General features: G+C 41.4%; 1 protein-coding gene across 2 annotated transcripts in view; it reads left to right on the top strand.

Annotated features, from left to right (window-relative positions):
- The window catches only part of MSANTD4 (Myb/SANT DNA binding domain containing 4 with coiled-coils), a 46,434-nt gene extending 20,671 nt beyond the window's left edge, over positions 1–25,763 (top strand). Inside the window, exons 3-6 of one of the 2 annotated variants that reach the window (XM_069759219.1) lie at positions 1,101–1,202; positions 15,341–16,033; positions 16,271–16,319; positions 25,563–25,763. In XM_069759219.1, the coding sequence (XP_069615320.1) occupies positions 1,101–1,202; positions 15,341–15,913 (675 nt within the window). In that variant the 3' untranslated portion in view covers positions 15,914–16,033; positions 16,271–16,319; positions 25,563–25,763. The remainder of the gene's footprint in view (positions 1–1,100; positions 1,203–15,340; positions 16,034–16,270; positions 16,320–25,562) is intronic. The other variant, XM_069759220.1, reaches the window with a different exon arrangement.
- Positions 25,764–26,489: the final 726 nt, after the last annotated feature.

Here is a 26,489-nt window from a genome sequence, read left to right as displayed (position 1 = left end):
TCTACTTAATGTTTTTTGGGGGATCTCCTGATCCTTTTATTCTCATCAAAGATAAAACACCGCCAGTGGTGTCTGGCATGGGCACACTCATTGCTACTCATTGAGAAGACACATTCTGATGACCTGATCGTAGATGTGTATCGGGGGTCTGGAGTTCGGATAATAAAGCTAGATAGTCCTTTCCTTCTCCCAATCCAGTGCTGGCTCCACATTGCTGCTCCACTGTCCGTGTTTCAGCTGCAGCGGTGACGTCACATAGTCCGTACGCCTCACCGCTGCAGCCATCCAATCACTGAGCTCGGTGGCTGTGCCGCTGTAGATTTTGAGTTCAGTGATTGGCTGCAGTAGTGATAAAGGCTGTCGGGAGCTGGGGAGGGTGAGTATTATCTGACATTGTTATTTCACATCACAGGAATCATCTGCGTGAAACTTCCTGTTGTGTTGTTCAGCCTGTACACCAGATGTAATACCTGCTCTACCATCCCCCTCGTAAGCATTTTGCAAGGGTTGACACTCAATGTAAAAAAATATTCTGATTATATTGTCTCTTTATTGTATGTTACAGAAAATGTGTATATTTGTCCATTCTCCACCAACCTCCTACCATGACACCATCCACCCATTGCACCATACTTGTAGAATGAGACCTGGACCGGTCGAGTCCTCCATCACATCAAACTTCCACTGCTAGATCTGTCCTGACTTCAGAATATATAATATAACAAAATAAATATATTATAACACGGCTCTGACACACCTGACCCTATTTTGTTAGGGTCTTGTAGGGAACGAGTAAAGAAGATGGAAGTTTTTGATCAATTTTTAATTATTCTCAGAGATTTTTTTGTTAGCATCTCAGTGACACAAAGCCAAATAGGTTGATCAGAACTCACCAAGCATAATATAAAAATCCTAAAAGAAACCTAATGGAATGGTGGATATTCCTCTTTAACCAAAATTGTACGTTTTGTAGGAAAAGACTAACAACAACCCGGATTGTAGAAAATACGGTACATACATCCACAGTAACTCTTTTACCCTTACGTATGTAGACCTTCTGAGAGACAGGAAAATTCTATTGACCTCTTCTGACATTACAGGGTCCTAACTGGAAAAAGAGAATATCACATCCTTGCTTTGGAATCCAGTTCAACTCCCGTCAAAATAGAATTGTGTATAATCAGACGCCTAGTGAAGAGAAGGTATGTGACCCGTAATGTTAGAAAGATCAATGCCATCTACCAGAATAACAAGACATTAACCTTGGACCTATTATTCTAGGTGAAAATTGTGTAATTTTGTATAAATCTGATGATAGACAACAAGAGGATCGGCCAAAAATGTCATGTTTGTCGATGGACTCCTATCAACCACTACTACTAGAATAACCATCACTTGGGTCCATAAATTGAGGAGCACTTAGCGCCATACTTGGCCAACATTGGCCAACAAGCCTATGGTGTTTAGGCTCTACCCCAATGCCCAAATGACAAGTCAAATTGGCTGCCAAAACCTCGTTTACAGCTTGATGTTAGGGGGAATTTAAAATGGGCAGTTTAGATTTTATCTGTCTAAAGACAGACTATTTGGATAAAAGTACTGGGACACAAGTCTTAATCATTGAATTCAGATTTTTCATTCAGCTCCATTGCCCCAAATGTATAACATCCGGCCCCGCGCCTCTGGTGTAAACCATCCACCCTCGGTGTATAATATCCCTCCCCTCGTCCTCCCCCCCCCCATTAATTAATGTTGATGTAATTTGGAGGTGTCTCAATACTCTTGTCCATAGAATGTACTAATATGTGGCAATGGAGGTACATGGCATTCCCCAACCTCCACCACTTAATTATCCAAACTGAAAGTTAGTGTTAATGGGGAAATTGGATATTTTAATTTTTGACCAAAAATGTTTTTGTTTTTGTATGCAGAGATTCTTTTTCCTTTTCTGAATCAGTCGTTTAGACTTCCCGGAATGTCCAATAACAGCCTACATAACCCCATATACATAAGATAACATAACAGCCTATATAATCCCATGTACGTAGGATAGCATGATAACCTATATAACCCCATACATATATAGGGTAGCCTGCAATCTGAATCCATGGTCTACACTGTAGATCTGCACGTTTTAGTCCGCCAATTCACAATGTTAGATGGAGATCATGACCGCAATTAATGGACTAAAATGATAAATCGATAACATTATAGCAAATTACACAGTTATGCTATTTGTGACAGTCAGACAAATATAAAATAAAAAAGCCAAATAAATAGAAAGGATTAATGTTTCTTTGATGCCAACAATTAAAAATTAAAAAATAAATTGTTGTGAATTTTTGCCTCTTTCACACCAGTTTTTTTTTTAACTCCAACAAAATGGGCAAAGCTGGGGAGGAGACGAAGTATGACTATGCTCACCCTTAAAATTCTTCAAAAGTGGTGGTGTTTGTTACTCCAGAAGTGCTACTCCCTTCTATGACTGGAGTACCAGTTCTGGCAATCTTCAGAGAGATTAATGATACTGGTTAATTGGAGTGCGCCTCTTAACGAATTTGGCAAATCTTATACATGCACGCCCCTCATTAATAATACTGGCATAAAATACACTAATCTTAATGAACCGGGGGGCCTTACTGAATCTTGATCTTCTTGGTAGGTGGTGTTACTCACTGGAAGGACATTGAAAGACACCAGCAGTTAATTTTAGAAAAGTGAATATGAATGAAATAGACTCCCTAAAGTCAGTAAGAAACAGCAGTGATCCTCCATTTGTCATTTCTCCATTTGCCAAAAGAACAAGCGAAGATCATTGTATTGTGGTAAATGTAATAGTAGATGTTGAGAGATGTATAAATGTAAAAAAAAGTAAAATGCAACTAGAAAAGGAATCACTGGACAGATATGGTCTCCAAATCTTTCATTATATTCTATGACTGCAGCTGCACTAGGCCTATTCTGACTCCATAACTAGCCTGCAAGTGTAGGATGCTTAAGACATTGTTTCTAGGTTGCCTCAGTATGAACCAGTACTCACACATAGCTATATCATCAGATAGCTTGAACTCGACTGCAGGAAGCACGTATGAACATTCCACAAGAAGGTTTATTTTCCAGCTCAATTGTAGTTACGCACAAATACAGTAGGCGAAAAAGACTTTTTCTGAACCAGAGATGCAAATACACAAGCTTCTAAAATGGTTGACAAGAGTGAATGAGGGGTTAGAGAAAGGAGGGGTTACTGATATCAGAGCTCCATCAGAGATAGAGGGAGAGACAGGGGAAGAGGAAAGACAAACTTCTAAAGTGGCGAAAACCTTATCGCATTTCAATGAAACAGCGCAATACAAAGACAATACAATACTATCTGTATTATTCCCAAGTCATGGGACATGACACTCCTTTAGATTTCATGATGATCTAATCTTAGCATAAAGTCCTTCGATGATGTCCACCATTGATCTGTAACTTGAAAGATAAAATAGAAACACACAAACATGCAACAAGAAAACCACAAACAACTGTCCAATTTTACGGTTGGTGGCCTGTAGTCTATGACAATAGGATAATCCAAGTTCAATCAGCAAACCAATAATCTAATGATGAAACTTCAAAGTTCTAACATAGCTGGAGGTATGTGCAGGTGTGCTCTCCTACATAAGCTGCGTCCAGTAGTAACGTCCTGCTTGAACTGATATCCTCCTTTGGCAGGATCAGTACAAGTTCATTTACAGGTTGAAGGAAAACTGGTGTTGAACCACCTTTCTTCACCTTGACTAACACCTTTTGAGTCTTCCCATCGTTACTAGGCGTAAATTTGGTAATAAGACCCATCAGCCAATCATTGCGATGAGTTTTCTTATCTTTTAGGAAGACAAGGGTTCCTTCTTGGAGGTTAGGTTTTCAGCAGTCTGCCATTTGTGACATCCTTGAAGCAAATGCAGGTATTCAGTCAGTCTTCCAGCGGTGCCAAAACACCTTAGACAAGTATTGTATCTCCTTCCACTGATGTCTGTAAATATCTCTGTGGCCAAAATTCCCTGGAAGAATTGCAGCAGGTACAACCTTCTGCGTAAGAAGTGTGGTCGGAGTAAGAATCATTGTATCATTAAGGTCCGATGATACTGGTACCAATGGTTTATATTTATTATAGCAGACACTTCTGCCAGAAACGTGACCAGAACAGCATGAGTACGAGGCACTTGTGGTCCAGCAACATTGAAAAAAGGATTCTTTGTGTGATACCAATCATACAGTACGTTCCTAGGAACAACCAGGTGCACCCATTGTCAGTCAAGAAGTTGTCTAGCTGCAGTTCCTTGCAGGGTCCCACGAAGTTAGTACTGCAGGCAGACCAGTGTTGTTTTGCACATACCCAGATGGAAAAGATTCTTCTGAGGCCATTGATGAAACAAGAGGAATCCATGGATTCATTCACCTCAATGTGAACTGCTCAGATGCTAAGACAAGAGAACAGCACAGCCCATCACTTACTGTTTACAGCTCCATCACGAGGTCATTCTTGTAACAACCGACCATGGGCCAAATACGTCTATGCCAACGTATGTAAATGGCTGGTTTGTACTTAGCCAATCTGCTGGGAGATTCGCCATCTGTTGATGTTTTTCTCTTAACCTTCGACAGTTATGGAGCACTGAGGAGACTCATCTCTTCATTCCCATAATCCATGAGCCAGCACACCTGATAGCGCCTTCAGTCAGCTGTCTTCCTTGGTGCTGCACTTGTTCATGAAAGTGACAAACTAGTAAAGTAGTGATTTAGTTGTGACTATGATGATAGGATTCTGCTCCTTCTTGTATAGATCAGACTTCTCTATACGACCAACCACTCTTAGCAGTTTGCGATGATCAACCACTGGTTTCAGTTCAAGCTGGTACCCTTTGTGATACTGTCAAACTCATGACAATATTTTTCATTTTGCACACAGCTGATGATAACCTGTTCAAAATGTTCAATATCAGCAACACTAGGGTGTTCTTTATATGTATGCCAATCTCAACACTCAGATACTCTGTCGCTAGTAAAACAATGAGCAATATGAAAAAGATGAGCTATCGCCCACAGATGACCAACTTGAGAAGGGCTCAAAGCGATGAGATTTTAGATTCAATTTTGGTATCATAGAAGTTTAGCGAGTAGAGATGGTTGGTCTAATTTCTTTGTCAGACTCCAGTTCCGCCAGATCAGAAGTATTGCTGGTGTCCATTGGACAAGAATCCTCGTATAGTAGACTTGTAGGTGACAGCCACATGTTATTGTTGAGCTTAGATGCAGCTGTGAGTCTTGTCCCTCAGTCCACTGACTTTAGGTCAGTGGAAATGTGGTGCCACTGCTCATTTGTAGAAAAGTTTTTGATGCGCTCTACTCTATTGCTGATGTAGAATTGTTTGGTTTGGTTGTATATGTAACCAGGCACCACTCCGCTATCTGTGTAGAATGTAACATAGTAACATAGTTAGTAAGGCCGAAAAAAGACATTTGTCCATCCAGTTCAGCCTATATTCCATCATAATAAATCCCCAGATCTACGTCCTTCTACAGAACCTAATTGTATGATACAATATTGTTCTGCTCCAGGAAGACATCCAGGCCTCTCTTGAACCCCTCGACTGAGTTCGCCATCACCACCTCCTCAGGCAAACAATTCCAGATTCTCACTGCCCTAACAGTAAAGAATCCTCTTCTATGTTGGTGGAAAAACCTTCTCTCCTCCAGACGCAAAGAATGCCCCCTTGTGCCCGTCACCTTCCTTGGTATAAACAGATCCTCAGCGAGATATTTGTATTGTCCCCTTACATACTTATACATGGTTATTAGATCGCCCCTCAGTCGTCTTTTTTCTAGACTAAATAATCCTAATTTCGCTAATCTATATGGGTATTGTAGTTCTCCCATCCCCTTTATTAATTTTGTTGCCCTCCTTTGTACTCTCTCTAGTTCCATTATATCCTTCCTGAGCACCGGTGCCCAAAACTGGACACAGTACTCCATGTGCGGTCTAACTAGGGATTTGTACAGAGGCAGTATAATGCTCTCATCATGTGTATCCAGACCTCTTTTAATGCACCCCATGATCCTGTTTGCCTTGGCAGCTGCTGCCTGGCACTGGCTGCTCCAGGTAAGTTTATCATTAACTAGGATCCCCAAGTCCTTCTCCCTGTCAGATTTACCCAGTGGTTTCCCATTCAGTGTGTAATGGTGACATTGATTCCTTCTTCCCATGTGTATAACCTTACATTTATCATTGTTAAACCTCATCTGCCACCTTTCAGCCCAAGTTTCCAACTTATCCAGATCCATCTGTAGCAGAATACTATCTTCTCTTGTATAAACTGCTTTACATAGTTTTGTATCATCTGCAAATATCGATATTTTACTGTGTAAACCTTCTACCAGATCATTAATGAATATGTTGAAGAGAACAGGTCCCAATACTGACCCCTGCGGTACCCCACTGGTCACAGCGACCCAGTTAGAGACTATACCATTTATAACCACCCTCTGCTTTCTATCACTAAGCCAGTTACTAACCCATTTACACACATTTTCCCCCAGACCAAGCATTCTCATTTTGTGTACCAACCTCTTGTGCGGCACGGTATCAAACGCTTTGGAAAAATCGAGATATACCACGTCCAATGACTCACCGTGGTCCAGCCTATAGCTTACCTCTTCATAAAAACTGATTAGATTGGTTTGACAGGAGCGATTTCTCATAAACCCATGCTGATATGGAGTTAAACAGTTATTCTCATTGAGATAATCCAGAATAACATCCCTCAGAAACCCTTCAAATATTTTACCAACAATAGAGGTTAGACTTACTGGCCTATAATTTCCAGGTTCACTTTTAGAGCCCTTTTTGAATATTGGCACCACATTTGCTATGCGCCAATCCTGCGGAACAGACCCTGTCGCTATAGAGTCCCTAAAAATAAGAAATAATGGTTTATCTATTACATTACTTAGTTCTCTTAGTACTCGTGGGTGTATGCCATCCGGACCCGGAGATTTATCTATTTTAATCTTATTTAGCCGGTTTCGCACCTCTTCTTGGGTTAGATTGGTGACCCTTAATATAGGGTTTTCATTGTTTCTTGGGATTTCACCTAGCATTTCATTTTCCACCGTGAATACCGTGGAGAAGAAGGTGTTTAATATGTTAGCTTTTTCCTCGTCATCTACAACCATTCTTTCCTCACTATTTTTTAAGGGGCCTACATTTTCAGTTTTTATTCTTTTACTATTGATATAGTTGAAGAACAGTTTGGGATTAGTTTTACTCTCCTTAGCAATGTGCTTCTCTGTTTCCTTTTTGGCAGCTTTAATTAGTTTTTTAGATAAAGTATTTTTCTCCCTATAGTTTTTTAGAGCTTCAATGGTGCCATCCTGCTTTAGTAGTGCAAATGCTTTCTTTTTACTGTTAATTGCCTGTCTTACTTCTTTGTTTAGCCACATTGGGTTTTTCCTATTTCTAGTCCTTTTATTCCCACAAGGTATAAACCGCTTACACTGCCTATTTAGGATGTTCTTAAACATTTCCCATTTATTATCTGTATTCTTATTTCTGAGGATATTGTCCCAGTCTACCAGATTAAGGGCATCTCTAAGCTGGTCAAACTTTGCCTTCCTAAAGTTCAGTGTTTTTGTGACTCCCTGACAAGTCCCCCTAGTGAAAGACAGGTGAAACTGCACAATATTGTGGTCGCTATTTCCTAGATGCCCGACCACCTGCAGATTTGTTATTCTGTCAGGTCTATTAGATAGTATTAGGTCTAAAAGTGCTGCTCCTCTGGTTGGATTCTGCACCAATTGTGCATCTCTAGCAATGTCTATTTTGGATTTTATAACTTCAGCAATCACCACTGCCAGTAGAGCAGCACAGATTTCAAGCGTCGTGACATAGTGACTGATTTTTTGGGTTAGTTTGGTCTTACCCAGGACAAATCCACAATGTACCTTTTCGTTGGCTTCTGAGGTCTTCAGATAGGTTACTGCAGCTATAGCCTCTCTAGATGCATCCGAGAAGATGTGAACCTCTTTCCTGTTAGCAGCTGAAAGCGACCTTAAGGAATAACAATGTGGAAGTTTGATACTGTATGTTCTTCGACCTTCAGAGGCTTATTCCATGTCTCCATCCTTTGTTATTTGTAGGACGGTAGCGGAGTGTCCCAATCTGTGTTCTCACGGGTAAACTGTCTCAGCAGTAACTTGCCTGGAATGGTAATGGATAGGAATGAACCCAAGAGGATTGTAGATGTTCTTTACAACAGATAAGGCTGGTTTCACATTTGCGTTTTTTTGGGTGCGTTTTTGCGGTAAAAAACGCAAAAAAACGCATGGTGAAAAAACGCATGTAAACGCATGCAAACGCTGCGTTTTTTTGACGCATGCGTTTTTGCATGTGGTGTAAAAAACGCGGCGTTTTACCGCGTTTACATGCGTTTTTTCATGCGTTTGCGTTTTTTAAACGCATGCTGAGAAATGTGTGACAGCTGCCAATCATTAAAAAAAAGTAAAAAACCCACTATAAACAGAAATAGTTAGGGTTAGGGGTAGGGTTAGGGGTAGGGATCATAACCCTAACTCTAAAGAGATCCTAACCCTAACCCTACCCCTAACCCTACCCCTAACCCTAACCCTACCCCTAACCCTAACCCTAAGGGATCCTAACCCTACCCCTAACCCTAACCCTAAGGGATCCTAACCCTACCCCTAACCCTAACCCTACCCCTAACCATAAAGGGGTTAGGGGTAGGGTTAGGGGTAGGGTTAGGATCCCTTAGGGGTAGGGTTAGGGGTAGGGTTAGGATCCCTTTATCACCTTTACATTGGGTGGTGGCATATTAGTGTGTTTTCAGTGTTTTTAATAAAAAAACGCATGCGTTTTTTAACGCAAAAAACGCATGCACCAAAAAACGCATGCGTCCCCATTGACTCCAATGCATTTTTTGACACAAAAAAAACGCATGAAAACGCATGCGTTTTTTTTTGGTCCAAAAAACGCTTCTAAAAATACTACAAGTAGCATTTTAGAAAAAAAACGCATGCAGTAAAAAAACGCATGCGTTGCAAAACGCGACCAAACGCATACACAAAAAAACACATGCGTTTTCAATGTTAAATATAGGGAAAAAAAACGCATGCGTTTTTTTGAAAAAAAACGCAGCAGACAAAAACGCAAGTGTGAAACCAGCCTAAGACTCCTCTTTTGGTGAAAGTTTATCACAGACTGATACCTCGAATGTGAATGTGTCCTATATAATGTCCCACAGCATACCAAAATGGTGTTGCATACAGCATCATCAGCGAAGAAATAAAAAAGTTATAGTCCTCAGAATAAAGCGATGCAAAAATAATTATTTTTTCTATAAAATAGTTTTTATCGTATAAAAGCGCCAAAACATAAAAAAAATGATATAAAAGAGGTATCACTGTAATCGTACTGACCCGAACAATAAAACTGCTTTATCAATTTTACCAAACGTGGAATGGTATAAACGCCTCCCCCAAAAGAAATTCATGAATAGCTGGTTTTTGGTCATAATGCCTCACAAAAATCAGAATAAAAAGCGATCAAAAATGTCACGTGCCCAAAAATGTAACCAATAAAAACGTCAACTCGTCCCGCAAAAAACAAGACCTCACATGACTCTGTGGACTCAAATATGGAAAAATTATAGCTCTCAAAATGTGGTAACGCAAAAAATATTTTTTGCAATAAAAAGCGTCTTTTAGTCTGTGACGGCTGTCAATCATAAAAATCCACTAAAAAAATGCTATAAAAGTAAATCAACCCCCCCTTCATCACCCCTTTAGTTAGGGAAAATAATAAAATTTAAAAAATGTATTTATTTCCATTTTCCCATTAGGGTTAGGCTGGCGTCACACTAGTGAGTTTTACGGACGTATGAGCACATAAAATACGTCCGTAAAACACGCATTACACACGGCACAATTATTCTCTAAGCCCCTGCTCCTATCTGCCGTATTTTACTGATCCGTATTATACGGCTTTCTACGGCCGTAGAAAATCGCAGCATGCTGCGTTTGTCACCGTATTGCGCAAAAAAATCGCCAATGAAAGTCTATGGAAGCCAGAAAAATACGGATTACACACGGACCAGCAGTGTGACTTGCGAGAAATACGCAGCGGTGTTAGAGAGAAAAGCCGGCAATTCAGTGCGGTGTACAGTAAAATCACACTGACAGGTTACAATAGAATAGGTGGAATAAATGTGTACACATAGAATAGGTATATATATATATATATATATATATATATATGTCAGTGAGACACATATATATATATATATATATTATTACTTCATACAGCGCTAGATAGCTTAAAAGCCGGTAATTCAATTGCCTACTTTTGCTATCTCCTTCCTAAACCCGACATGATATGAGACATGGTTTACATACAGTAAACCATGTCTTCTCTCCATTTTTTTTTTGCATATTCCACACTACTAATGTTAGTAGTGTGCATGTGCAAAATTTGGCCGTTCTAGCTAGTAAATTAAAGGGTTAAATGGCGGAAAAAATTGGCGTGGGCTCCCACGCAATTTTCTCCGCCAGAGTAGTAAAGCCAGTGACTCAGGGCAGATATTAATAGCCTGGAGAGGGTCCACGGTTATTGGCCCCCCTGGCTAAAAACATCTGCCCCCAGCCTCCCCAGAAAAGGCACATCTGGAAGATGCTCCTATTCTGGCACTTGGCCACTCTCCTCCCATTCCCGTGTAGCGGTGGGATATAGGGTAATGAAGGGTTAATGTCACCTTGCTATTGTAAGGTGACATTAAGCCAGATTAATAATTGAGAGGCGTCAATTTTGACACCTATCCATTATTAATCCAATAGTCTGAAATGGGTTAAAAAAAGCACAAACACATTATTAAAAAGTCTTTTAATTAAATAAAAACACAGGTTGTTTGAATATTTTGTTATTCTGGTAATCCACCTGAAGACCCTCGTTCTGTGACAAAGAAAAAATAATAAACCAACAATATACATACCTTCCGAGGATCTGTCACGTCCCACGATGTAAATCCATCTGAAGGGGTTAATTTTTTTTACAGCCAGGAGCTCTGCTATAATGCAGCTGTGTTCCTGACTGTAAAACCCCAGCGAATGAATGGAAACTAGGTCAATGACCTGTAGTTACCTTCATTCGCGGTGAGGCGCCCTCTGCTGGATGTCCTTCGAGCGTGGGAAAAAAAATCAGAAAAATTCCCAGGCTCGAGTTCATATGAGGACAACCAGCAGAGGGCGCCTCACCGCGAATGAAGGTAACTACAGGTTATTCACCTAGTTTCCATTCATTCGCTGGGGATTTACAGTCAGGAACACAGCTGCATTATTATTTTTGTGGAAAAAAAATGATTTTTTATTTTCACGGCTCTGCGTTATAAACTGTAGCGAAACACTTGGGGGTTCAAAGTTCTCACAACACATCTAGATAAGTTCCTTGGGGGGGTCTAGTTTCTAATATGGGGTCACTTGTGGGGGGTTTCTACTGTTTAGGTACATTAGGGGCTCTGCAAACGCAATGTGACGCCTGCAGACCAATCCATCTAAGTCTGCATTCTAAATGGCACTCCTTCCCTTCCGAGCTCTGCCATGCGCCTAAACGGTGGTTCCCCCCACATATGGGGTATCAGCTTGCTCATGACCAATTGGACAACAACTTTTGGGGTCCAATTTCTCCTGTTACCCTTGGAAAAATACAAAACTGTAAGTGTGATACCGTTCTAAAAACTGCACCCCTCAAGGTGCTCAAAACCACATTCAAGAAGTTTATTAACCCTTCAGGTGTTTCACAGGAATTTTTGGAATGTTTAAATAAAAATGAACATTTAACATTTTTTCACAAAAAATTTACTTCAGCTCCAATTTGTTTTATTTTACCAAGGGTAACAGGAGAAAATGGACCCCAAAAGTTGTTGTACAATTTGTCCTGAGTACGCCGATACCCCATATGTGGGGGTAAACCACTGTTTGGGCGCATGACAGAGCTCGGAAGCGAAGGAGCGCCATTTGACTTTTCAATGCAAAATTGACTGGAATTGAGATGGGACGCTATGTTACGTTTGGAGAGCCACTGATGTGCCTAAACAGTGAAACCCCACACAAGTGACACCATTTCGGAAAGTAGACCCCCTAAGGAACTTATCTAGATGTGTGGTGAGCACTTTGACTCACCAAGTGCTTCACAGAAGTTTATAATGCAGAACCTTAAAAATAAAAAATCATATTTTTTCACAAAAATTATCTTTTCGCCCACAATTTTTATTTTCCCAAGGGTAAGAGAAGAAATTGGACCCCAAACGTTGTTGTACAATTTGTCCTGAGTACGCTTAATACCAAATATGTGGGGGTAAACCACTGTTTGGTTGCATGGGAGAGCTTGGAAGGGAAGGAGCGCCGTTTGACTTTTCAAGGCAAAATTGACAGGAATTGAGATGGGACGCCATGTTGCATTTGGAGAGCCACTGATGTGCCTAAACATTGAAACCCCCCACAAGTGACACCATTTTGGAAAGTAGACCCCCTAAGGAACTTATCCAGATATGTGGTGAGCACTTTGACCCACCAAGGGCTTCACAGAAGTTTATAATGCAGAGCCGTAAAAATAAAACAAAAATTTTTTTCCCACAAAAATTATTTTTTAGCCCTCAGTTTTGTGTTTTCCCAAGGGTAGCAGGAGAAATTGTACCCTAAAAGTTGTTGTCCATTTTGTCCTGAGTACGCTGATACCCCATATGTTGGGGTAAACCCCTGTTTGGGCACACGGGAGAGCTCGGAAGGGAAGGAGCACTGTTTTACTTTTTCAACGCAGAATTGGCTGGCATTGAGATCGGACGCCATGTCCCGTTTGGAGAGCCCCGGATGTGCCTAAACAGTGGAAACCCCCCAATTATAACTGAAACCCTAATCCAAACACACCCCTAACCCTAATCCCAACGGTAATCCTAACCACACCCCTAACCCTAATCCCAACCCTATTCCCAACCGTAAATGTAATCCTAACCCTAACTTTAGCCCTAACCCTAACACTAGCCCTAACCCTAGCCCCAACCCTAACCCTAACCCTAGCCCTAACCCTAGCCTTAACCCTAACCCTAGCCCTAACCCTAACCCTAATGGGAAAATGGAAATAAATACATTTTTTTTTTCCCTAACTAAGGGGGTGATGAAGGGGGGTTTGATTTACTTTTATAGCGGTTTTTTAGCGGATTTTTTTGATTGGCAGCCGTCACACACTGAAAGACGCTTTTTATTGGAAAAAATATTTTTTGCGTTACCACATTTTGAGAGCTATAAATTTTCCATATTTGATCCAAAGAGTCATGTGAGATCTTGTTTTTTGCGGGACAAGTTGACGTTTTTATTGGTAACATTTTCGGGCACGTGACATTTTTTGATCGCTTTTTATTCCGATTTTTGTGAGGCAGAATGACCAAAAACCAGCTATTCATGAATTTCTTTTGGGGAAGGCGTTTATACCGCTCCGCGTTTGGTAAAATTGATAAAGCAGTTTTATTCTTCGGGTCAGTACGTTTACAGTGATACCTCATTTATATCATTTTTTTATGTTTTAGCGCTTTTATAGGATAAAAACTATTTTATAGAAAAAATAATTATTTTTTCATCGCTTTATTCTGAGGACTATAACTTTATATAAATTTTTTTGCTGATGATGCTGTATGGTGGCTCGTTTTTTGCGGGACAAGATGACGTTTTCAGCGGTATCATAGTTATTTATATCTGTCTTTTTGATTGCGTGTTATTCCACTTTTTGTTCGGCAGTATGATAATAAAGTGTTGTTTTTTGCCTCTTTTTTTTTTCTTACGGTGTTTACTGAAGGGGTTAACTAGTGGGACAGTTTTATAGGTTGGGTCGTTACGGACGCGGCGATACTAAATATGTGTACTTTTATTGTTTTTTTTATTTAGATAAAGAAATGTATTTATGGGAATAATATTTTTTGTTTTTATTTATTTATGGAATTATTTTATTTTATTTTGTTTACACATGTGGAATTTTTTTTAAAACTTTTTTACTTTGTCCCAGGGGGGGACATCACAGATCAGTGATCTGACAGTTTGCACAGCACTCTGTCAGATCAGCGATCTGACTTGCAGCAGTGCAGGGTTACCAAGCGCCTGCTCTGAGCAGGCACTTGGTAAGCCACCTCCCTCCCTGCAGGACCTGGATGCCGCAGCCATCTTGGATCCGGGCCTGCTGCAGGGAGGGAGATAAGGAGACCCTCGCAGGAACGCGATCACATCGCGTTGCTGCGGGGGTCTCAGGAAAGCACGCAGGGAGCCCCCTCCCTGCGCGATGCTTCCCTATACCGCCGGCACACCGTGATCATGTTTGATTGCGGTGTGCCGGGGGTTAATGTGCCGGGGGCAGTCCGTGACCGCTCCTGGCACATAGTGCCGGATGTCAGCTGCGATAGGCAGCTGACACCCGGCCGCGCTCCCCCTGTGAGCGTGGCTGATCACACTGGACGTACTATTCCATCCGTGGGAATTAAGGCCCACCCCACATGGACGGAATAGTATGTCCAATGACAGAAAGGGGTTAAAGTAATGATGGTCACTCGTTTCTCTTTACTTAGCTGCTTTTTTCTTGCCATAATACAAATTCTAACAGTCTATTCAGTAGGACTATCAGCTGTGTATCCACCAGACGTCTGCACAACACAACTGATAGTCCCAATCCCATTTATAAGGCAAAAAATCCCACTTATTAAACCTGACAGGGCACACCTGTGAAATGGAGACCATTCCCGGTGACTACCTCTTGAAGTTCATCAAGAGAATGTCAAGAGTGTGCAAAGCAGTCATCAAAGCAAAAGGTGGCTACTTTGAAGAACCTAGAATATAAGACATAATTTCAGTTGTTTCACACTTTTTTGTTAAGTATATAATTCCACATGTGTTAATTCATAGTTTTGATGCCTTCAGTGTGAATGTGCAGTTTTCATAGTCATGAAAATACAGAAAAATCTTTAAATGAGACGGTGTGTCCAAACTTTTGGTCTGTACTGTATACATAATAATCAGATTACATAACTAAAACCTGCTGACAGATTCCCTTTAAGAGGTGAGAATTGCATATTTTCTCACATTCCCTGCAGTTAGAATAGAATTTTAGATCCCGGACATCTTTTTTAAAGAATCATGGACTCAGAGTGACCACTTAGAAGCGTATTTAGAGATCTCTTCAAGGTAGTTGCGTCTTGGATGATATTTGTCTTTTAATTTGCAAATTTCAACAACCTTTCCTATTGCTTTTTCCTAGTTCGAAATGGAAGAAGATGAAATGTTATCGACTGTATTGCCTGACTCTAGAGAAGAAAATGACCTTCCCGAGGAGTTTCCCAGAATCGAGGAGTTCGGCACCCTAAGTTCTATAGCCAGAATCCCGTATAAAGATTCCCACCTACTTATAAATCTAGAGAAGCAGAAGTTGGAGATGGAAAGACAACGTTTAACCATTGAGGCCGAGAGACTGCAAGTAGAAAAGGAGAGACTGCAAATCGAAAGAGAGCGATTGCGGCACTTAGACATGGAGCACGAGAGACTCCAGCTTGAGAAAGAACGTTTGCAAATTGAACGAGAGAAGCTCAGGCTACAAGTCATGCACGCAGAGAAAGCCAACCTGGAGAATGATTTTGTGCCATCGGAAAAAACTGTATTGCAACCCTTGGACATAGAAGCTGAAAAATTAAAACTAGAAAGGGAACATCTTCAGCTAGAAAAGGAGAGGCTACAGCTCCTAAAGTTCGAGTCTGAGAAGCTTCACATAGAGAAGGAACGTCTGCAGGTTGAGAAAGAACGTCTACGAATTCAACGAGACGGCCACTTACAATAAAAGTGTGCCCCGCAATAGTACATTACATTAGTTTTACAGTGACTTTGGTCCGCCATCGTCTTTGTTGTTTTATATGTAGACTCGGATCTCTGTTCTGTCTACCAACAGGGCCTTACGCAGGTATGTTCCTCTGCTGTTTTTGGCATAGAGGTCAGCGTGCAGCCAAATAGTGAGCCCCTACATTTTGATGTGCCTGCATAAATCGAATTATGTGAGATTTTGTGAACAAGTAAAACCACGCTAGTATTTTAGTGCTAGTAAAATCCAAGACTTAGAATCCTAAATATGATCTAGTTTTCCAAAACCTAGAGCGCCGCTTTTAACTGTGTCCATTTTTTTTTTACTTGAACGGTATAGCTTTCCTGTCAACCACCATGGATGAAACATGAATGGCTAAAAGTCACAGGTACAAATAAGATACTCTTCATGGATGACTCTGATGGGAAGAAGATCTGTCGACTTTGTAGTCTAGACATGGGAAAACCTTGGCCTACGCTTACTTGCGCAAAAAATTTGGGAAAAATTTGCAGGAAATAAATTTAGACAAATTTATTATTGGTTTGCACCATAAAGAACATTGCTTACTAGATATGGCTTTGGAGAAAAAATTAGAGAGGTCTATTTTTAGGCCCAAAATGAATGCCCAATTTAGAGTTGACTTTAAGGCTTTGGACACCTTTGACATGGAAAAATTATTTTTACATACATTAGTGGTTACCTTTAAAGGGAACCTGTCATGTCCGCTAACATTACTATTACCTTTCAGATGTAGAGTCAACCTGCAGGATTATAGTGTTCCAGAGCTATGTGGCCACCGTACTGAAAGCCCGGCTACCGTGAGGAAATTAACTTTATTTTCCCTGGCAGCTTCTGGCTTTCAGTCATTCAGATGTGCCTGGAGTGACTTCAGTCACTGCTCAGTACACAGTGAGCAGCGGCTGCTGTCACATTGACTGACAGCCATCTCAACAGCGTATCAGTGCAGAGATGGCTGCCAGTCAGCTTACAGCTGCCGCTCACTATGTACTGTGCGTGACTAAAGTCGCTTCGGCCTTGCCTCTATGACTGAAAGCCACAGACTGTCGGGAAGAATAAAGTCAATTTCCTCCAGTAGTCGGGCTTTGAGTGTGGAAATTGACCAGCTTTTTAATGCTATAAACCCTGATATTCAGTTTGCAGCCTGGTCCACATTTAAGATTGTTCTATTGTGGGAGTGTCTCTCCCAGTAATATAGGCTGGATGTGAGCTCTGTGTATCCAGGGTGTTGCTGTCTTCACTAGCTCATGTATCAGCTGCTATACAGGTCCTTCTCAAAAAATTAGCATATAGTGTTAAATTTCATTATTTACCATAATGTAATGATTACAATTAAACTTTCATATATTCATTATCCACCAACTGAAATTTGTCAGGTCTTTTATTGTTTTAATACTGATGATTTTGGCATACAACTCCTGATAACCCAAAAAACCTGTCTCAATAAATTAGCATATCAAGAAAAGGTTCTCTAAACGACCTATTACCCTAATCTTCTGAATCCACTAATTAACTCTAAACACATGCAAAAGATACCTGAGGCTTTTATAAACTCCCTGCCTGGTTCATTACTCAAAACCCCCATCATGGGTAAGACTAGCGACCTGACAGATGTCAAGAAGGCCATCATTGACACCCTCAAGCAAGAGGGTAAGACCCAGAAAGAAATTTCTCAACAAATAGGCTGTTCCCAGAGTGCTGTATCAAGGCACCTCAATGGTAAGTCTGTTGGAAGGAAACAATGTGGCAGAAAACGCTGTACAACGAGAAGAGGAGACCGGACCCTGAGGAAGATTGTGGAGAAGGACCGATTCCAGACCTTGGGGAACCTGAGGAAGCAGTGGACTGAGTCTGGTGTGGAAACATCCAGAGCCACCGTGCACAGGCGTGTGCAGGAAATGGGCTACAGGTGCCGCATTCCCCAGGTAAAGCCACTTTTGAACCATAAACAGCGGCAGAGGCGCCTGACCTGGGCTACAGAGAAGCAGCACTGGACTGTTGCTAAGTGGTCCCAAGTACTTTTTTCTGATGAAAGCAAATTTTGCATGTCATTCGGAAATCAAGGTGCCAGAGTCTGGAGGAAGACTGGGGAGAAGGAAATGCCAAAATGCCTGAAGTCCAGTGTCAAGTACCCACAGTCAGTGATGGTGTGGGGTGCCATGTCAGCTGCTGGTGTTGGTCCACTGTGTTTCATCAAGGGCAGGGTCAATGCAGCTAGCTATCAGGAGATTTTGGAGCACTTCATGCTTCCATCGGCTGAAATGCTTTATGGAGATGAAGATTTCATTTTTCAGCACGACCTGGCACCTGCTCACAGTGCCAAAACCACTGGTAAATGGTTTACTGACCATGGTATTACTGTGCTCAATTGGCCTGCCAACTCTCCTGACCTGAACCCCATAGAGAATCTGTGGGATATTGTGAAGAGAAAGTTGAGAGACGCAAGACCCAACACTCTGGATGAGCTTAAGGCCGCTATTGAAGCATCCTGGGCCTCCATAACATCTCAGCAGTGTCACAGGCTGATTGCCTCCATGCCACGCCGCATTGAAGCAGTCATTTCTGCCAAAGGATTCCCGACCAAGTATTGAGTGCATAACTGAACATTATTATTTGATGGTTTTTTTGTTTGTTATTAAAAAACACTTTTATTTGATTGGATGGGTGAAATATGCTAATTTATTGAGACAGGTTTTTTGGGTTATCAGGAGTTGTATGCCAAAATCATCAGTATTAAAACAATAAAAGAACTGACAAATTTCAGTTGGTGGATAATGAATCTATAATATATGAAAGTTTAATTGTAATCATTACATTATGGTAAATAATGAAATTTAACACTATATGCTAATTTTTTGAGAAGGACCTGTACTGCACTTATTTCCTCTTCATATGGTTTCTTACTTTTGTATTAGTATGTTTTCTCTACCCTCTCTGAAGCTGTATATGCTATCTCCCCTATCCACACTAAGGATATCTGTGTGGACATCCCTGCTGCTACTTCTAACCCTGAAAGAAGGGTTAAGGGTCGTTCAGCACAAGGAGGTGAAGCTCTGATGGTTTTGTAACTTTTGTTTTGCAAAAAGCACTAATCTGGATAAGGAAAATGCTAGAACCTTTTTAATGGAGGCTATTTAGAAAACTGCTAAACTTTGCATTCAGGAAGCAATTTAACAATTTAAAAAATTCTGCGTGATAATGTACAAAGCCTAAAGTCTTAACACACAAGGTCCACCACTGCCAGGTATACGGGTTTATCATTGAATGGCATTGATTAACTAGATATGTGTTCTTCTGTACAGTATTTTTTTATCAGTATCACATATTTTTTATGTCCATTTAAAAAGAAAAAAATATTTTTTTCGTTTGAACAAAAAATGAAATTGAATGTGCTTCCCATTAAGAAGCACAACTATCCCATTATCAGAGAAATACAGGTCCTTCTCAAAAAATTAGCATATAGTGTTAAATTTCATTATTTACCATAATGTAATGATTACAATTAAACTTTCATATATTATCGATTCATTATCCACCAACTGAAATTTGTCAGGTCTTTTATTGTTTTAATACTGATGATTTTGGCATACAACTCCTGATAACCCAAAAAACCTGTCTCAATAAATTAGCATATTTCACCCATCCAATCAAATACAAGTGTTTTTTAATAACAAACAAAAAAACCAACAAATAATAATGTTCAGTTATGCACTCAATACTTGGTCGGGAATCCTTTGGCAGAAATGACTGCTTCAATGCGGCGTGGCATGGAGGCAATCAGCCTGTGACACTGCTGAGATGTTATGGAGGCCCAGGATGCTTCAATAGCGGCCTTAAGCTCATCCAGAGTGTTGGGTCTTGCGTCTCTCAACTTTCTCTTCACAATATCCCACAGATTCTCTGTGGGGTTCAGGTCAGGAGAGTTGGCAGGCCAATTGAGCACAGTAATACCATGGTCAGTAAACCATTTACCAGTGGTTTTGGCACTGTGAGCAGGTGCCAGGTCGTGCTGAAAAATGAAATCTTCATCTCCATAAAGCATTTCAGCCGATGGAAGCATGAAGTGCTCCAAAATCTCCTGATAGCTAGCTGCATTGGCCCTGCCCTTGATGAAACACAGTGGACCAACACCAGCAGCTGACATGGCACCCCACACCATCACTGACTGTGGGTACTTGACACTGGACTTCAGGCATTTTGGCATTTCCTTCTCCCCAGTCTTCCTCCAGACTCTGGCACCTTGATTTCCGAATGACATGCAAAATTTGCTTTCATCAGAAAAAAGTACTTGGGACCACTTAGCAACAGTCCAGTGCTGCTTCTCTGTAGCTCAAAAGTGGCTTTACCTGGGGAATGCGGCACCTGTAGCCCATTTCCTGCACACGCCTGTGCACGGTGGCTCTGGATGTTTCCACACCAGACTCAGTCCACTGCTTCCTCAGGTTCCCCAAGGTCTGGAATCGGTCCTTCTCCACAATCTTCCTCAGGGTCCGGTCTCCTCTTCTCGTTGTACAGCGTTTTCTGCCACATTGTTTCCTTCCAACAGACTTACCATTGAGGTGCCTTGATACAGCACTCTGGGAACAGCCTATTTGTTGAGAAATTTCTTTCTGGGTCTTACCCTCTTGCTTGAGGGTGTCAATGATGGCCTTCTTGACATCTGTCAGGTCGCTAGTCTTACCCATGATGGGGGTTTTGAGTAATGAACCAGGCAGGGAGTTTATAAAAGCCTCAGGTATCTTTTGCATGTGTTTAGAGTTAATTAGTTGATTCAGAAGATTAGGGTAATAGGTCGTTTAGAGAACCTTTTCTTGATATGCTAATTTATTGAGACAGGTTTTTTGGGTTATCAGGAGTTGTATGCCAAAATCATCAGTATTAAAACAATAAAAGACCTGACAAATTTCAGTTGGTGGATAATGAATCTATAATATATGAAAGTTTAATTGTAATCATTACATTATGGTAAATAATGAAATTTAACACTATATGCTAATTTTTTGAGAAGGACCTGTATCTGCAGTATTTCCTGGAAAACAAAGGAAAGTTCTCGAGATGTTTGTAACTGCTCCATAGTATGTAACAGGGTTGTGTTATTAAGAATTAGTGCTGAGCGAACGTGCTCGGTTAAGACCTTATCCGAACATCTGGGTGTGCTCGTATATTATGTTCCAGTCCCGGCAGCACTAGTGCGCCAGCGCATGCGCACATGTCCCGGAAGTATTTCGCTGTGTTCCGGGACATAGTGTGGCAGTGCATGCGCACTAATGCTTTTCGGCTTTGCCCGCAGTTGGGCAAAGCATACTGCGCGTGCGCAAGGCTTGCGCAAGCGTTTACTACGGAGGACAGAGAATGAACTTCAATCCAATATTGCAGCCAGCATGCAGCCAGCGGGTAAGGAAAGGGTGAATCAAACACCCGAAAACTCCGCCCATATGACCGAAAACTGGTCCCGCCAAATTCCGGTGACAGGTTCCCTTTAAGGCTACGCTCCCACGATGAGTATTTGGTGAGTTTTTGATGTTGCAGATTTTCTGCACCTATTATGTAAATTGTGTTTTTTTCTTACATGAGTTTTTATTATGTTTTGAAGCTGCATTTTTCGTCTTTTTGCTGTTTTCAATAAAGCTGCTTTGTTTTTTATACTTCCTGATATTTAACTTTGAGAAAACTTTATTGATCGCATTTTTTTTTTGTACCGTTCCGCACATGTGGTTTTTTTTACCAGTGGATTTTCTGTTTCTCATGCAAGTCTAATGGGAAAATTCGCAGCGAAACGGCAAGAGAAATTGACATGTTGCGGATTTCAAACGCTCGACACAGTTTAGGCAGTGTAAAAGAAAAAAGCCCAGCAGGCATGAGATTTCTAGAAATCCCATTCACTTTGCTAGAACTGTAAGGCCGGGGTCACACTTGCGTGCGCAATGCGAGAAACTTGCATCAAATTCCTGGCACTGCCGCCGGCACTCGGGAACGGAACGTTCAGCTGCATAGAAATACATGCAGCTGCACGCTCCGGTCCGAGTGCCAGCGGCAGTGACGGGTCTTGATGTGAGAGACTCGTGCGAGTTTAGCGCGTTGCTCACGCAAGTGTGACCCCGGCCTAAGTCGCTGCGTTTTTTGCTCAGTAAAAATAAGCAGCATAAAAAAATCATCAAAAACTCATCGTGGGAAGTTAACTTTAGGGAACACGTCATGTAAAAACATGCTATGAACCTGCAGATATGGGGTTAATCTGCAGGTTAATAGCGTTCTGAAACTGCACTAAGGGTATGTTTCCAAGGGGCGTAATGACTGCGCTTTGGACACAGCGCATCCCCTGCTCCACCCAATGCGCCGCCCCCTTGGCACGCGCGTCGATTCCGCATGTGTTCATTGCACACATGTGGAATCACATCATCCTATCCATAGACCGGGTTATTTATCTTGTGGATACATTCCGTCTCCGCAAGATAAATAGACATGCTGCAGTCGGTAAAGACGCGCCGCATGTCCGGATACGGCAGAGCGCACATAGTGGAGACGGGATTTCATAAAATCCCCTCCACTATTCTGTAACATCCGAACGCTGCGGATTGGACGCTGCGGCTGTACGCACCGTCCAATCCGCAGCAAATTCTGATGTAATACGCCCAGTGGAAACATACCCTAAGAGCCCCGCTGCCGGGAGGAAATTAGTCTGTAGCCACGCCACCGCACCCCTATGACTGACGGGGCTACAGTCATCATTCAGTACAGTGAGCGGCGGCTGTAACCACACCCTGGCGCTGACTGACAGCCGCCCTAATGACTGAAGCCGCGCCGGCGCCACCCCTATGACTGAAAGCCTGAGACTGCCATGGGGGGAATAAAGTTAATTTCCTCCCAGCAGAGGGGCTTTCAGTGCTCGGGCCGAGCAGCTACAGAACGCCATTAACTTGCAGATTAACCCAATATCTACAGGTTAATAGCGTATTTTCACATGACAAGTTCCCTTTAAGGTGAAAACACACGGATCAGCAGCCGCACGTGGAAGAAATCACCCCATCATACATTGAGCAGGGTTATCAAATTGCTTGATTGGCTGCAGGACTTTGTCAGTAATACAGAGAGATAAAATTATTATTGCATGGTCATAGTTTTTCATAAAAACTGCAGTTTATCTGAAAGAAAGGAAATTTGTCTAATATAAAAGCTATAAGAAAACCTTTCTGCAGGTGTGTTGGTGTGAACGGCTGCCTAATCCTGTGTTCCGATCCTCATCATTGTTCACATAGCAATGAACACACAACAGCCATGCTGGAGATTGGAGCTTCAGAATTAGCATGTCCAATATTGCCAAAGTACTAGGAATACTCAGGGGGCACCAAAATGACATTCAAAGAGAATTTGTCATCAGATTTTTACAAGCAGCATAATGTAGGGGCAGAGATCCTGATTCCAGCTTTGTGTCACTTACAGGGCTGCTTGCTGTAGTTTTAATAAAATCGTTGTTTTATCAGCAGGAGATTATCACTAGTAAACCTGCTGTCATATTGTCCTCCATATCCCTGAGCTCTGTATAACCCCGCCCCCAGCACTGATCGGCAGCTCTCTGCCTATGCAGTGTAAACAAAAGGCTGCCAATCAGTGTTGTGGGTGCGGTTGTGCAGAGCTCAGTATTCAGAGCACAGCTAGATCTGCAGCACATAAAACAGGGATTTTAACAAAACTGTAGCAAGCAGTGATGGGGCTTGCAAAATGTTGGGATTCCATATTTTGGATGGGATTAGAAGCAAATTATAGCACTTACCCTCTTATGTAATGATATAAGATGTAGCATCCTTGATCTTAGCGTTCTATTTTATTTTTATTTTTTTTACACAATTTGTGCCCATTACGACCATAAGGCTAAGACTATACGACAACTTTAGCTGCAACACCTGTGGTGCAGCCATGGTTTGCTATGCGTCTCTGCAATACAAGAGAATAGGGTCTCATTGCAACCCCTAGAGTACTACGATCGCAACAGACAAGTTGCTCATAATCCGTCGACTTCTGACTTTTTTTCCAATTTGCTTGTCGCGAGCGCAACACCATCAGGGTCACGATGCGAGCCCATTCACTTGTATCGCACTGCGATGTAGCAGCACCACCTAGAAACTTTGGCAGCGCGATAGGTGTCGTGGCCAAAGTCAATTTCTGAAATCTCATGCACATGCTGCTTATTTTTTCTTTACAGATTTGACACGTCAAAGCGTTTTTTTTGTTTTTTTTTAAATCTGCAGCACGTCAATTCTTTGAGCTTTTTTTTTTTTTTTTTTTTTGCAGTTTTTCACCCATTTGAAGGAATGGCGAAAAAAATGCAAGTGAAAAATGCAACAAGAATACACTCAAAAAAAGCACTTATTTTACACACTGATTTTGCGGCAGAAAATCAGCTGCAAAAAACTCAACGTGTACATGTAGCCTTAGACCAGTGTTCCCCAACTCCGGTCCTCAAGAGCCACCAACAGGTCATGTTTTCAGGATTTCCTTAGTATTGCCCTGGTGATAATTGCATCATCTGGACAGGCAAGAATTCCATCACCTGGGCAATACTAAGGAAATCCTGAAAACATGACCTGTTGGTGGCTCTTGAGGACCAGAGTTGGGGACCCCTGCCTTAGACGTTCTCAAAAGAAAAACGGATGGAGTTTTCTCAAGCTTCACCTATAACGCTGTGAAAAACGGACAGTACAAGGATGAAATCCGAATGATGTTCAATTCCTCATCAGATCCTAAGATTTGCCTTGACAAGTTTTATCCGAGACTCCGATAGAAATCAGCCATGTGTCCATGATGTTGTGCAGACCGCTCAGCCCCCCGGAATACACGGACATGTGAACACCTTATCCGAGCAGGTTCGCTCCTCACTACTTTTTTTTCACCCATGTTAGACACTGATCAGAGCCAATGGGGAACTCTTCGATGAGGTCTACAGATATTTCCTGATCTGTCTACGTCAGTGTTCCCCAACTCCAGTCCTCAAGGCCCACCAACATGTCATGTTTTCAGGATTTCCTTAGTCTTGCCCAGGTAATAATTGCATCACCTGTGCAATGCAAAGGAAATCCTGAAAACATGACCTGTTGGTGGGCCTTGAGGACTGGAGTTGGGGACCCCTGGTCTACGCAACATGTTGGGGAAAAAAAAAATGAAAACTTGAGAACACTTCATTACGTCCTTTATGTAGGGACATGTTCTAGTATTATGGTTTCTTATAGAAATGTCGTAAACTTTACAGGTACCTGTCCATACAGTATTGGTGGGCGATCTCACCAAGCAGACGGCCTGAATATTAATTTAATTTTTAGTTTTTATTAGAGTATTTTTGTTATTAACATCTGACTAATTGGAAAGCTAGATAGATTAGCTTTTGCATTAGTAAATAACTTACCTGGCTAAAACAATATTAAACCGTGTGCTTTGTCTGTTGCTCAATAGATCAGCATTTTAGCCGAAACATGAAGTCATGTTAAATGTTTTGCATTCAGTAATAATAATCTGTTTAGGGTGCGGTATTCCATGTGGTCAATGAAATATATATATATATATACAGTATATATATATGTCAACGAGATACACTGAATCTTTCAAATTGTGATTTTTGTAGGTATTCTACTACCTTTCCAAGCTGTGAATGTATCCTTATCTGTAGAATCACATGCAGAGAAGCATATCCGCTCATACTAACATGGGATGTCCCGATTCGGTGTGTACCTTTCCTGCTTAGAAATAAAGGATAACATCACACGTGTCTGAACAGTACTGTCTGTGAATCTCTACGAAGACCAATAAAGTTATCATCCTCTTATGTGTTCATTGTGTGTGTCCATGTATACAGAAGAGGGGTCTCATAATTGCAGGTATGTTGTATGTCTTTTAATGAAGACTTTTCATCAAATTTTTCATGTTGAGGTGGACATACAATGTAATGGCGACTGTAAATTTGTGATACCATCAACGAAATGTAGCTTCCCGACACCAGAAGCACTTATTTAGCCCCACATAAGGACTCTGCCACCACCAGATCTCACTGGAAGCACCAGGTATTTTTATAAATTAATTTTTCTAAAAGCATGGTGCCTGCAGTGAAGCATGGTGGTAGCAGAGTCCTTATGAGGAGCTATATGAGTGCTGCTGGTGTCGGAGAGCTATATTTCATTGATGGTATCACAAATTTACAGTCGCCATTACATTGTATGTCCATCTCAACATGAAAAATGTAGTGGTATCACAAATTCACAGATGTACTGCTGTATGTTGAAAGAAAAGATACCCCCATTACTCCGTGCCTTTCGTTGACATGCACTTTTCCAACATGACAATGATCCAAAACACTCATCTGTTACATTTCTGAAGAGGAACAGGGTGAAAGTGATTCAATGGTCAAGTGTCTCCTGATCTGAACCCAACCAAGCAACTATGGGAAATTCTGAAGAGACAAGTTGTCATTACTTTCATCATCATTTTGTTTTCTTCTTGGTTCTTGTCTGTAAAATGGCCACAGTGTGAACATGCTCCCACAAATTGCACGTCT

This window comes from Ranitomeya imitator, chromosome 3 (assembly GCF_032444005.1).
Source record: "Ranitomeya imitator isolate aRanImi1 chromosome 3, aRanImi1.pri, whole genome shotgun sequence".
Lineage (NCBI taxonomy): Eukaryota > Metazoa > Chordata > Amphibia > Anura > Dendrobatidae > Ranitomeya > Ranitomeya imitator.
The sequence above is the reverse complement of the archived record's forward strand: the minus strand, read 5'-3'. Positions and strand labels throughout refer to the sequence as shown.